Source organism: Hippoglossus stenolepis, chromosome 23 (assembly GCF_022539355.2).
Source record: "Hippoglossus stenolepis isolate QCI-W04-F060 chromosome 23, HSTE1.2, whole genome shotgun sequence".
Lineage (NCBI taxonomy): Eukaryota > Metazoa > Chordata > Actinopteri > Pleuronectiformes > Pleuronectidae > Hippoglossus > Hippoglossus stenolepis.
Window position 1 is genome coordinate 13,682,045 of NC_061505.1, and position 14,713 is coordinate 13,696,757.

The 14,713-nt window shown below is 41.0% G+C and overlaps 1 protein-coding gene across 7 annotated transcripts in view; it reads left to right on the top strand.

The window, feature by feature from the left end:
• Positions 1-14,713, top strand: part of sorcs2 (sortilin-related VPS10 domain containing receptor 2) — a 289,978-nt gene that overhangs the window by 257,820 nt on the left and 17,445 nt on the right. For all 7 annotated transcript variants that reach the window (XM_047338822.1, XM_035148847.2, XM_035148848.2 and 4 more), the window contains exons 9-13: positions 2,005-2,184; positions 6,703-6,849; positions 9,231-9,333; positions 10,988-11,064; positions 11,316-11,407. In XM_047338822.1, the coding sequence (XP_047194778.1) occupies positions 2,005-2,184; positions 6,703-6,849; positions 9,231-9,333; positions 10,988-11,064; positions 11,316-11,407 (599 nt within the window). The remainder of the gene's footprint in view (positions 1-2,004; positions 2,185-6,702; positions 6,850-9,230; positions 9,334-10,987; positions 11,065-11,315; positions 11,408-14,713) is intronic.

Below are 14,713 nucleotides of genomic sequence, written 5' to 3' on the forward strand. Positions count from 1 at the left end.
GCTGTTAAACATAAACATGACATCTAATACATGTTATGTCACTAATTTCACTCAGTGTATCCATTTGGTTTTACCTACCATGACAAAACATCCACAAAAAGATCCAAATCCATTTCTATTGCAAATGATACACGTTATAAACCATATGCAGCCTCAGTCACCCTGTGCTCTGCTTGTCCACTAAAAGTACAATTTAGATACTTCATATAGACATACGCTATATCTTCTGTAGTGTGGGATTATGGTTTTAGCCACTCTGGTGGGTGGAGGGCTGACTCTGAATTTTAAAAGGCAGCTGGAGCTAAAGTTTGCACACCTCTGGGTGCCAGCTCCTCCTCCAGCTTCAAGCTGCTGCCTGAGCCGAGCGCAATGCTCTCAAATGGATTGGTAAACTGGATTTATAATCAGAGGTTGACGGTTTGTTAGAAAGTAGAGATTGTCTGCTTTTAGAGACAAACATTCCCCCGGCTTTAATGAGGGAGAAACCGCAGGGCTGAGATCAAAGGCCAGGTTTAGGATCATTTTAAACAATCTTTAAATGTACATTACGATTTGGAATCAGTCTCATTACTCCTTTTAGTCTAATAACATCATCTAATGTCTTACTATAAACAAGATCTGTCATTAATCATCCTGCTGCCTCTCTGCTGACATCTCAGGAGGCAGCCCCCATTCGCATTCATTGCCTTCCACAAATTCTCATTTGTGGTCAAACCACCGCTTGACGTGACCCTTCTTTCCATCCTTTACACCAAAATTAGTGAGTATACCCAGGTCCCAGTTCTTCCCCCATTATCACCCTCATATTCACAGTTACAGATGCGTCTTGCCAGTGTTGCATTTTGCACGATTGGAAGAAAAATCACTGTTGTTGCCCGTTGCTCCCAAGATGTAAAAAGCAGCAAATACCCAAACGGTCATGGTTATTTACACACCAACACCCGAAGTTCGGCGAACGTGATAGAGGTGCAGCATCAGCGTCTAAACGGCCAAAATAATAAGAATAAGAAAAATAAATTAGCGCCTTGTTTCTACTGCAGAGTAATTTGACCCAGGAGTGAATGTTGATTGTATCCACACAAAGACAGATATTTGTGGTTGTTTCTGACCAGGGGCTTTACAGATATTTGGGCTGAAAGATCAACCAGGCTGTGTTCCAATCATGAGCTGATTTTTGTTCCTTTCCGCTTTCCTCTTTTTGGCGTAATTGTCCACCTGGTAATTTGCACACAGGTTGCAAAGAGAGAGAAACAGTGCATTTATAAATATTAGGAATGCACAGCTCTCAGTGCTCTCGAGCCAGAACATAAACCTGAGTGTAATTGAGCCCTAGTGTTGGCATATCAATAATCAGCGACAAACCTTCTAGGGCACCAACCCCTGTGCTGTGATGGCGTTATCTTAAAATGTGTTAATGTAATCACTAAAAGAGAAAGTGCTGAGTCGCTCTTTGTGCCAACGTTACAGTCTTTCATGAGCTATGAAGCCATTTGCATTGGAGGCTCACAGGCTTTGAAACGAACACATAACAAGCTTCCTTAGCTGCCAAAAGCAGTTTTTCAGTGGGTGAAGTGCTCTCTTATCTCCCTTAGTTTCTGTGACGCTCTATATTTATTGGATTATGTTCTCAGGCTTTCAGTGACTTGCTGTCAAACTTTGTGACTTTTCCGCTGCTTTCACTGGTTTATCTACTGCTCCCCATGCCTCATTCATTTTCCTTTTTCCTATTTCTTCTTGCCGTTTTGTTTACTGCTTTACACTCCACTTATTTTTTTTTTGTTTCCTCTTATTTTTAATGTGTAACCTGTTTTTGTTTTTCATATTATTTCCATTTAAGGATTTCTCCCAAAGTCTTTATCCTAGTCTCATCAGCTTTCATGATTAATCATATAAAGGTTTTCTCCCCTTCAATCTCAGCACCAATGATTCAGAAAATACTGACGTTTCCTTTCTTTGCCCCACTTCTCCTTATCCTCTCTCTCATCCCTCCACCTCTGCCTCCAGGATGTTCAGATAGTGAGTACGGACGAGAACCAGGTCTTCCTCGCCCTCCAGGAGTGGTACCAGTCAGACACCTATAACCTGTACCAGTCGGACCCCCAGGGTGTCTACTACTCCATCGTGCTGGAAAATGTTCGCAGCACCAAGCAGCCGGAGGAGAACGTCCTCATCGACATCCTGGAGGTGAGATTGAATGAAAGAGGCCCTCATACACTGTTTAAAAAAATTATATTCATGAATTGTAAATGAACTTCAGTTTCAAATGACATTCATATTCTGCAGGTTGTAATTAGTTGGTGCTGTGAACACAGCTGAGTCCAAATGTAAGCTCTTTCTCCTCCGGGACTCTTTACCTCCCGACTCTGTTAGTCTGAGTCCCAAGCAGCCAATCAGCAACGAGCACTTGACGTAACCACACCATGAAAAAGGACAATTTAATCATGCTTAAAGGATAAAGCTGGCACCGTTCTTTAATTTCTTTATTGTCAACACATCCCATTAGAGAACCAAAACCAACAGTGTGCTACTTAGTCACCTTTATAGCACTCAGTCCTAAACCCATTTGTTCCTACTAAGGATGTTAATCTTTGCGCCACAAATAAAATAAAAAGATTAATGAATCCCTAAATCAGGTGGTCACTGACGTTTTTATGACACATTACTCAAACAGTGCAATTGTTTGACGAGCAGTGACGGACTTACACACTTAAGGCTATTTGAAATTGTAGGCACCAGGATAGTTTTAAGTGAGTGAAAATGAACTTGATAGGTCACTTTGAACTGTCCACACACAATGCCTGTGAGATAGATTCTTTGTTGGTGTGGGTCATTTGTAGTTGATTGATTATTTAATAATGTCCTACATAGTGGTGGCTAATAGACAAAGTAGTAGTTTCTATCAATGCAGGAAAGTAATGTTTGATGCCAGTTGCACTTAAGACCACAGGGGAATTCAAAGCATTTTAGTTTTCACCCTGAGCTACCTCATCACTTTGCTGCGTCCTAATGTTGGCATACAATTTGACACATTGTTGGCTTTGTGTTTGTCTTCTTGTCTTCAGTAACACTGAAAAGAAGTAGCTGTCTTTCAGTCACAGCGGGTCAGTAGTAGAAGCACTTTAAAGCCAAAGCATTGTGTTTCTTACAGAGGCCTATGCTTTAGAGTGGCATGTACCAAGAGATGGCAAAAGGAAGAGTAGTAGAAAGTTCCTGCACCCATGATGTGGAATGTATAATGAGAACCAACACATACATCTTTCAGGTCCCTCTCTCTAGTCAGCTTTTCTAGCCTATTTGTGGAATCCAGAGACTGTTATAGGAGGGGATATGTTATCCCCTCCTTTGATTTCTGGGTCAGTCCCTCACTCTCCTACCAGTGGGTTATGCAAGGAAAACCTCCACAGGGAAGTATCTGGGCGCCATCTCAATCAGATACCAGAACAACCTCAACTGGCTCCACTCTGACCCCTCTGAGTCCACGAGAGGGAAACTCATCTCACCATCATCCAGAGTCTTGTTGTTTCAGTGAGAAACCAAAGCTTGTAGTGGAGGCCTGAATTGAAATGTACACCTCCTGCCAGTCTCAAGCTCCATCTTACATCTACTCATAAGCAAGACTACACAGCGTAAAAAAGAGTAAACACTTGTAGGGGTCATGTCATACGTTTTGTTAGATTCAGTCTACATCCACACTTCTCGGTTTTCGTTTGAAAATGCATCAACTCTGCTATGGATACGCCTGATGTCCATACTGCACTGGTGATTTAGAGCCACAAAATTGAGTTTTGAAATGCTGCTGACCCTGTTTAAGGTTTCAAACTGTGGGGCTGCATTTTAGTCTGGATGAGCAGAAATGTTGAGTTGAGTTGTTTGGAAGCAATGATGTGGACAGTGTATAAGCAGGACTTAGATACTGCGGTTCCACTGCGGTTACTACTGCCTGAATTCTGATTCCAAATGACATCACCAGCGCAATATGGCAGCAACGAATGTAGAATATTTTGGCCTCTTGACAATTGCAATTACTTTATGGTGCAGTAGTTTGACAAAAACCTTCTACAGTTAAAGAGTAGACATAAAGACTAGGTGTTGAAAAAATGTGAAGATGCACGCTTCCTCCACCTAAATGGATATTAAGTGAATTCATTCAGAAATTTATTGTCTTTTTTCATGAAAGCAATGTTATATGAAGACGTTTGTTCAAGGACTCAGAAGTGTGGTGGGGGATGAGCCTGAATTTATCTACAAAGACTGTGTCTGCCTTCCCTTTCTCTTAATCTGTGTGTTCTGGCAGTCAAGCTATTCAGTGCTGTGGCAAGGTCTCTAGATAAATGGTCACGAGGACAGGCGAGGGGCCATAAGGCAAAGGCCCTCAATACAGAATACATTTCTTCCTCTCTCATCACTCACTCGGGCTGCAGAAAGAGATAGAGAAACGGACATACATAGGATGGATATATATATGTGGAGGGCTATTTGGAGCGCACGTATGACGCATGCCAAACATTGTTCCCACAGTGGCAGGTTTACATACATTAGACAACCTACACTGACCAGAGGATACAAAGATAGATCGCTGAGAACATTGTGCATCATGTCAAACATCAAACTAAGTAGCTTTAGATGATACCATGGATGTAACGGGTTGTAATGAGTGTGACATTAAGCAACATAGGTGAACATAGGTTTGTGTTTTGGGTGCCAAACAATGCATGAGATGTGAAACAATCAAAACATCTGTCAATATGACCATTTTAACATTGGTTTACATTTTTCTCTTTCATCAGATATGCACTAGCGGTGATTGGAAATTCAAGTGATAAAATTAAATGGATATTCATTGAAATTCATCATTATACAAACTGAAAATATTCTCTTCTCTCACTTGGAGAAAAAAGTGGCCAAGCGTCATTCTGGTGCAGCTCTACACTTATGGATGGATAAAGGCTCGAGGCAAAAAAATGAAAGGAGAAGAAGAAGTGCTTAAACAGAAGCGGGGAGATGAAGAAGTGCAGACAGAAAGGAGAGAAGCCAGAAGTCCAGAGAGAATACAAGCAGGCTTATGTGCCTTGATTTAAACAATTACTTTCTTTCACTCCATAAACATCAGTGCTACATAATAGAAAGCAAATGGAGCTTGGGGAGTCTGCGGATGGAGACATGTCTGACAAGCTGCCTGGCTCTGTTTAAATGGCTCTCTGTGCTGTCTTCATCATCGTCTCCGCGTTTAATGTTTCAGCTTCAGAGGCTGTAGCTAGCAACCTCGCAGCCACAGAAACCATGCAGTATGTATTGATTTCAGTTCAACTTTTATGGCCCTGCACATTCTGTGTCAGTGGTTTGCTCACAGCCTCCAGTAAACGCATTGCCCTGCAACGCATTGCACCGTGGGTAATCAGGTTTCAGCCACTGATGACCGTTAAAGAGCAGGTTCTCTTATGTTCTGGTTGATATTCTAAATCTAGCTCTTTAGTTCAAGGTAAAGTTACAGCCCAGTTGCAGCAGTTTTATATTTGGACTCTTTGTGAGACGTCTGCCAGGAAACAGCTTCATCACATTCTCCTCTTTCATTTTATTTTGAGCTTATATCGAGGAAAATACATTATCAAATCCCAGTTTCTGAATTACAGTCAGACTATGTGGCATTTGAAAGAAGAAAATTATTGTCTTGAAATCACATAAGCAGTAAAACAAGCAATATGTTACACAACACTTGCTCAAGTACATGCTTTTCGGTTATCTATCCATCGGCACGTCCATCCTATGAACAATATATCGCAAAAACCCCTTGAGGGAATTTCTTCACATTTGCTACAAAAATTCACTTGGACATAAGGATTAACTGATTATAATTTGGAGGTCAAAGGTCAAGGTCACAGTGGCTTCGCAAAGCATGTTTTTGAATGTGATATCTCAAGACCGACTCAAGGGAATTTCTACTTTTGATTAGTTGTCAAATTTTGATCAGTCGTTGCTTGGACTCAAAGATTAACTGATAGATTTCAATGGTCAAAGGTAAAGGTTAGTGTGACTTTATATGAATCTGGAAAAAAATGTATATAGACAGAAACTGCAATGGTTTGCGGATGCATACAACTGCAGGGAGGTTTTTCTAGTTAGGTGTGAGCACTTGCTCATGGTGGCCAATGTTAGTGAATAGAGGCTATGTACCTTTTATGAGAAGGTTAAGTCAATGGCGCTGTGTAAGAAAGTTGATGCATTACAAGCTGCACTGATGATGTGGAAGGGTGGAACATACATGGGCATGGTCACAAAATAAAAGACTTATTTTGCCAGTTTGTATCAGAGAGACGAGAGAGAAGTCTTTCGCTGAGAGACAGGTCTCGCACAAAATAGATTATCACCTGATTTGTCCGTCTGAACAATGTCATTTCAGTGTGAGAACATTGTGGCTTGTGAGAAAATATAATAACATTTTGAAAGTGGAGACTCACCGGCACCCATAATGAGACCCAATATTAAATAAAGTGGTAAAGGAATCAGTCATAATCAGTGCGCACATTCACTCCGCCGCCTTGGGACCTGCTGCTCCACCTGAATGACTTTACCTCCAGACTTATGCTGCATTATTTGATAATTTACCGCGCTATTACAACTCCGCCTTGTGGCCGCAGTGGGCGCTGTTCAGTAAATACTTTGTGAGGTTCGCCCTTGCTGATGTAAATTCACATTGTTTCCCAGGTGCGTGGAATCAAAGGGGTCTTTCTGGCCAATCAGAAGAGCAATGGCAAAGTGACGACTCTCATCACCTATAACAAAGGACGAAGCTGGGAGCCCCTGGCCCCGCCTACCACTGACATGAATGGAAAGCCGGTTAGCTGCAAAGCAGTAAGTGTCACCCTTTCTCTGTTAACTCAATATAACATATATAATACATTATGTCCTCTTACGTACAGCGCCAACTCACACATACATTTTCTCTACCACTGGCTCACTGTACTATTTAGGTCCAAATGTTGTATGTGCACACTGTGATGCAGCTGCCAGTCAAAATAGATAGAGCTGTCCACCATGTGGTTGGAACCAGGATTGTGAACATGGAGTCCGAGAAGGAAGGATGAGATGCCAGCCTGGCATTCACCTGCAGTCACCCACAGTCTGATATCTCCACATCACATCACACCTCACAGTCAGATATAGAGGAGGTGGTGTGTGTGGGGGTGGGGGGTCCGATCCATTATTGGAACCATCACTCCAGTCGGCTGAACGATTTAAAAGAAGACGTAGAGATCAGAATATCTGCGCCAGACGTGTTTGCGATTGCTACACACACACACAAGCACACGTTGACCTCTTATTCCCTTTAGCTTCATCTATACCTCAACATAATGACCATGCAAAAAAAACGTCTATGCGGATGGAGAGACGAGTTCGTTTCAAACACTGCTATCACACCCATCACCTGCTGACATCACAAATCAGCGGGCCCAGACAAAGCCAGGCACTAGATGTGCTATCTAATGTGTCACTGTATCAGGCTAACACTGTCAGCCGTATCCATTACCTCGCCGTCGAACGGAGACTGGCTGAGAGTATTGACCTCATGAAGGAACAGGAGTAGTTCATCATAGTGTGTGAATAAGGTGTGGTGTGAGATAAATTCCTGCAATCTGCTTTTAATTTGATGCTGAAAAGCAACAGAATGAACTGTTTAGACTTCAAAAGCCAAACGGGTATTCAGCGTTCCCCGTGAAGCGAGACGGCCGTGACTGTGAATACTCAAGGAGTGGAGTTGATTTGTGCCGCTAACCCTTGAGAAAAACACATTGGAACACATCGACACTCGTGTTGAACAGAGAGAGGTGAAGACAGGATGTACAGAAAGAGGAATTTCTGTGTGTTATAGGTGCAGCCTTGAATATCAGGGTCTGCTTCACGTACACTACTACGCAATATATTTCCTGTGTTCGAGCGAAACGCTGACATTTTCACTGTGGTGGAATGTCACTGTGGAAAAGGTTCAGCATTTACCAGCGCACACGAGTGTAATCTATTTAGGGTAAAAGGTTAAAAATGGAAAATAACCTTTCCTGCGTCACGTTGGACCTCTTTACTTTAATCTCCCCAACATCACATCAGTGGTTTATAATGCTAAGTGTTTATTGATGCTCTATAACAGAGGTCACTAACAGGCGGACCGCGGTCCGGGTCCGGACCCAGAAGCCGTGCCGTACGGACCCGGACCTACAGCCAAAACAGAAGGTTATGATTTAAAACCTGACGGGGCGCTTCTATTTGTAATTAGCGCAGCTTTTGTAGTCTTTACGGTAGTGGTTTAGCGGATGAGAAACGCACAGACCAATTGCATGCGAGTTAAGCCATCCCACGTGATACTACTCAGCCAATCAAGTCTGTGCATTCCAGGCGGTAAACATTGCGACTCTACAGTGCAGACAGATGAGAGAGTTAGAGGCAAGTTACACATGAAAAGACGGTAGAAAGAAAAAGAAAGATAGCGATACAGGTAGAGAAAACAAAGGGAGAGAAGCAGAGGAGTGAGATGGAGAAAGGGAGAGAAGCAGAGGAGTGAGCCGGAGAAAGGGAGAGAAACAGACGAACAAAGTGGGGGAGTGGGATATAAGAGGGGAAGAAAGTGATTCAAAAACTGTTCAATTGTTAAGATGTGTTGAGATTTATTATCTGTAAGATGGGTTGAGACTTTTGAGTCAAGATGTGAAACAGAAAAAGGGAAATTCAAGCTTTTGCTCCCTTTATTTTATTTTTCTGAAGTTAAGCCCTTTATTTGAATATGCACAATTTTCCCATTTTATTTATTTTCTCTTATTTTGAAATGCAGCCCTACTTTTATTTAGTTAAAAATGACATTTTCTAGTCACCAGCACAAAGTACAGCACACTTGTTGTGGGCCAGTGTCGGTATGAGCAGCTGTGCTCCTGGCAAATATTTGCATTCGTGGATCTCATGACTGATTCTCTCATTTGAAATGAATTAGCTCCCATTAAATGTCTGATCAACAGAACTGAGAGCCCCCACACTGAAGCTGTATTTGCAGTCAGATTATCAGGTATCTGTGTGGTAAGACTCATTACACATGACGGAGCAGGTTCACTTCACCGTTCATCTCACTCAAGAGGCCAAAGCTTCCTTCTTGCTTTATAGTGGATGCTCTCCAATGTCCTGGATACGCTGTGGATGAATGACGCTATGATCCTCACATTAGATTCTATCTGTGTCTCTCCGCTCTGCAGCCCGAGTGTCAACTCCACCTGCACCTGCGCTGGGCCGACAACCCCTACGTGTCTGGGACTGTCCACACCAAAGACTCTGCTCCAGGTCTCATCATGGGAGCCGGTGAGTCTCCACTTTAAACATTGTACTCATTTAAAAACTGTTTGACCCGTAGACTGTGTATAAAGATGGACACCGTCCTGTTTCCTTTTTTCACCTGTATTTTATGGAAACAGCACCAACAGCAATAGTAACCGCAATTTCATTCATCATCCCTAAACCTGGCATTTACTGGTTGGGAGAAATTTTTACGATTTGTTGCAAAATAAAATCAAAGAGCAGAAAAAAATAATCCACACACACAGAAGCAAATCTAAGCACGAGCAGGTTATATTTGATTGCAAGCGCAGGGTTTTGAGTGAATGTATTACACAATCTGAATGTGAAATCAATAAGTCCTGCTCTCCAACTGAAAGACCACGCTCTTGAATAAAGATAGAAAAAAAAACTCCAATATACAGTAATTTCACATTGTAAAAGAATGTATTTGAATGTGCAAATTAAATCCAGACACAACCGTGGCCCGATAATACTGCATGTATTTATTATATGTACAGTATATGCCTGTGTGTCTTTGTGTGTCAGTTTGTGTTGATGTGTGTCTGCTGTAGTCCTTACAATAAATCTCTGTTGTGTACAAACAGTCCGCATGGCTGAGCTAAAAAGTGCCACAGAGACAAACCTCCACTTACCCAGAGAGGAGCCTCAACGACACTATTCCTCGCTTCCTGCTCTGTGCCAAGCACTCGAGCACACAGAGGAGTTCATTGAACCAAATACAATTTTATTTATTGAATACTTCACTGTATGTGTTTGTGTGTGGACGTTCCACGTAGGAATCAAAAGAAAAAAGAAAACAAACCCACAGGTCCTGAAAACGGAGAAATATTAAGTATGTTATCTGCCTGTGGTACAGTATTGGAGCTCGTTTACACAACCTAAAAAACAAAGTGTTATAAAACTTTAATAACAGAAACATTAAAGCCGTTTTCAGACATGAATTCTGGAGAATGTCCACGCGATGACGTCTGCACAGCCCCTTCGGATAATGTCGGGAGATTATTCAGAGTTCAGTGCATGTCTGAAGCAGCTTATTTGATTAATGGTTGGGATATTTCAAGGGAATGTGTCGTGCTGTGTGAGTAACATATGAAAACATATTATTTTAAGCTGGGTCAGTGAGTATTAAGGTGAATTTTAGGAATTGTTAAAGTGGAGTTTCACGATCAGAACATTAGCATTGAGTCAAATTTATGATTTAAGATTGAAAGTATGATAAGTCAATAAATGATAAGTCAAAAGCAAAGATTAAGAGCATTCAACTTTTTATTTCTTAGACGTAGTCTGTTCTTCTTCACGAGTCCCCTAAAAAAAACTGGTTACAAATCCCCCCAAAAAAAAAAGATTCCTCCTTCATCTGTAATGTTTCACTTTCATGGCCGCCTTTGATCGGGCTCAGCAAACCTGTCTTTTCCACTATGTAATACATTTTTGATTTATACGGTTCCCCAGGGCCCACTTCCTTCCATCTGGTCAATTGTTAAAAAGCAAATTAAAGCAATAAAAAGGTTCTAAGGTTTAATCCTCTGCCTATCTGACGTCCTCTTTATTGGATGTTTCACTGTCTAGTCTCCTCAGTCTCTGTGCTCTCTGTTGTTGATACCTCGTATGAGCCTTCCTGCCTGAGGAAACTTTCAATTCTCCATCTTGCCTTCAGGTAACCTTGGCTCCAAGTTAGTCGAGTACAAGGAAGAGATGTACGTCACTTCAGACTGTGGGAAGACATGGAGACAGGTACATTATGTCCTCCCTCGAATCTTCTTTTTATTTCTACCCGTCTGTCCCTCCTCATCCCTCTTCTCCTCACCTTCACTAACTCTACTCAAAAAGCTACTTGATCTGAAGACATTAAATCTAACCTCACATCCATCTAGGTTTTCTTTTACCCAAGTTTTTCATTTTTAGCTTTTCGTATTAAGACAAACATAAGAAAATGATTGTTTTAGTAACATTGTTTCCACTTTACCCCCAATAATTCTGTGAAGGTGTTTGAGGAGGAGCATCACATCCTGTACATGGACCACGGTGGAGTCATTGTTGCCATCAAGGACACTTCTATCCCCCTCAAGATACTCAAGTAAGATCACTCTCATGTCCATAGAAATAACAGAGACTTTTACCAGACGTCGTTACAGTGTTTCCCACAAAACTCATTCAATCTATGACATTAGTGGGGGTACACAAACATCACTCTCATGCACAATAGATTCTGAGTGACGGGTACTGCATTGCACACAACTGCAGCTTGAAGTGTGAGGTCTGGCTGTCTGCATGGACAGTAAGAACTTAACGGATGATGGCATGAGTGGGTACGCAGCATATAGTAACAGTGACGCCCACATTTGGAACAGGTCCTTTTCCAGAAGTTAATTTGAATTTTCTGAAAATTCATATCAAAATTTATTTTAAGGCCGACCAGCTACATAATGCATCATGACCATAAACATTTTATTTAAAAATAATTATTTTTAATATTAAAGGAACTACACATCTCATAAGCCATTGCAAAAGATCCCTTTCCAATGACTTCCAGTACTCTCCTTTTTAATTTAAAGCCAAGAAGAAGAATCTTTTATGTATGTATGTAACATTTCATACAGTGTAATTTCTAGTGGCCTAGTGTAGTAATGTTTAGCGATCTGACTGTAGCCAATCGTAGTTGTGGTTAACATTTCCATGGTAACAGCGAGCTCCTCCGATCAGAGATGTTGCTATTACACCTGAGGCTTCTGGGTAGTGTAGTTCTTCTCCTTGACATTGTGAATAAAACACATTCTTCTTTAAACGCAGTTAATATCATGTGGATAACATAATTTCACAATCCCAAAGCTTTTGATAAGTCTACGTTAGATGGTTACAATATTATGGCTGTTAATCAAATTGTCAACCACACTTTTGAGCTCTAAAGCAGTGTAAGTAGTGCAGCACACAGCGATACTATCCAGCAATGGAGCAAAACACCAAATTAGTGATCTCTTATGTTATTTTGAGTAGAGTAAGTTTGTTTTATTATGAGAACAAATTAGAATATGGTGGGCCGCCGCAGTCTGGAAACACTGTATTATATTACTGAATGTCTATTTAAATAATTTTTTTGCCACAAATATCAGTGATGGGATGGATTTTATGCAGGTTATTTATTTATTCTGGAAGTGGATCATACATCCATAAGTAGCCACTGGATCATAATTAAAGGGTTAGCTTCACCAAAATAAAAAAAAAACTTACCAATTCAGTTTACTGAGCCATTTTCTATATTTTCACAGTAGTGGAAAGATCAGTCCCCCCCCCAGTTTGGCACCATACCCTTCAAAATCATTTAAGATCACCCTCTTCTCTCCCACAGCTCATGCAGACAACTTCAATGTCAGTGAGATGTTATCTCATCGACCTTAATAAATAAAGATGAAATAATGAGAAAGCATAGATAAGGGAGTACTCAGAAAAGCATTTATCACAGACCTAAATCAAATGACCTTTTCGATGGGTCCTCATCTGTCTCTCAGAGAAAGCTCGTGGAGTGTCGTCCTTCACATTTTTCTCTCCCTCATGCCTCAGGCTAAATCAATAACCCCAAAAGGCTGCGGCAATGCTGCGGAAAAACATCTCGGAAAGAGCTGTGAAAGCACGAGAAAAGGTGTTTTGTAAGAAATCTTAGTCAAGGAATGTGCACAATTTTTTTTCACCACTCCATTACACAAAATGACTGTAATGTTATCACCTCATTAGTTGCTGGGATTTCCGGCTCTCAAAACTCTTGTCTGTGCTCAGTTCTAGACACAGAAACTCACCGCTCGCTGGAGGTTCATGACCCCCCGATATTTCTCTCTCTCTCGGCTGCTCCGTTAATAGAGAGCGAGTGTTGTGCGTGAGAGAAACACATTTCAGATGTGCATCATTCTGAAGCCAAGAAGCTGATGATAGAGCAGCAATGTAACTCCAGTGTTTTGCTCATGTCTCATGTTATATGCTTCTGTTTAGCTGGCTTACTCGACTCGACTGTGAAACAGCATCTTCATGGTTTTAGCGGCATCCTGTTACACCTCGTACTTTTGTAGAAGGTGATAAATAACATCAGTGTTGGAGTTCCAACGTGTCTCCTTCAGATCTGTAAGAGATTATTTGGTTTTAAGTTTTAAGCCTTTAACCACAGCAAAATTGGGAACTGCCCTGGGGCCCCCGCAGCTTGAAGGGCCCACAAAATCTCACTGAGTGGCACTTCTTTGTGGTTATTTCATTAGCCCTATGTGAGAATACAAGAATATGCACAACTTGAATACATTATCTGGTATAATCAAGCTGTATAATATGTCACTTTTCTGCATTAAAATGTCCAAACACAACAACACATATGTTACATACATGTTGTTGAGTTGTGTATTAACATTATCCCAAATATTACTAGCAATTTTCAAACCAAGAGGAAATCCTTATTTTAATTAAGGTAAAGTTTGCTTCATATCCACTTGCACATTCATCAAGGATTACATTACGGAATTTTAATCTAGTTTTAAGACACATTTTTACGATTTTACAATAGATCTTAGGGGTTTTAAACTATATATTTTAAGCCTGTTTAGAATTTAAGTCCACTGGACTACTGGGTCTTAAGATATCAGAGAAAAAGCTGAACATCAGGAGCCCCTCCCTTCCCTCTCTCCCCCTCATTAATTGGATTAGATTCCTGATTAAATGTCACATCGTCACATATACAACGTCACCAAATGCTGCATTTTGTTATTGTTCTGCTTGAGAGACCCACAGTGGCACAGTGTCTTAAATCAGTGTGTGCTTAATTAAATTGCTACACAGCAATCCAGGGGTATCCAAGGGTTTAATGTATACAATACACACAGAGGAGACGAATACTGGACCCCAACTGAATGATCCAACCAAGATGGTCAGCATTTTTGAACTGCAACCACTGCTGGAAAAATCACCAGTTTGAACATTGTGTGGCAACAAAACGATTTAATTGATGTGTATACAGCACAAAAATAATTGTCGGCTGTAGTTATTCCTGAAAGGTAATTATTTGAGCATTGTCTTTATTGTATAGATACTGGTTTTCCATCATCACTGGTTTTCCATCCTGAAATCAGGACATCAGTGCCAACAGAACATAACTGTGACCGCCCCCTTTAGGAACAGCTCTGGTTCCGAGACCAAAATTCCCATTGCTTTTTTTCCTTTGTCGTTTTAGAAAATCCTTATTAAAAGGGTTTAAAGCCTTGAACCAGGCCGACCAGCTACGAAATGAATCGTGACCATTAAATATTTGATTCTGACAAAATATTATTGGAAACACAAATTTGGGCAAAGGTACAAGACTGTGTACATGATTATGTTAAGAGTGAAGGAACTACACATCCCATGTTTATGG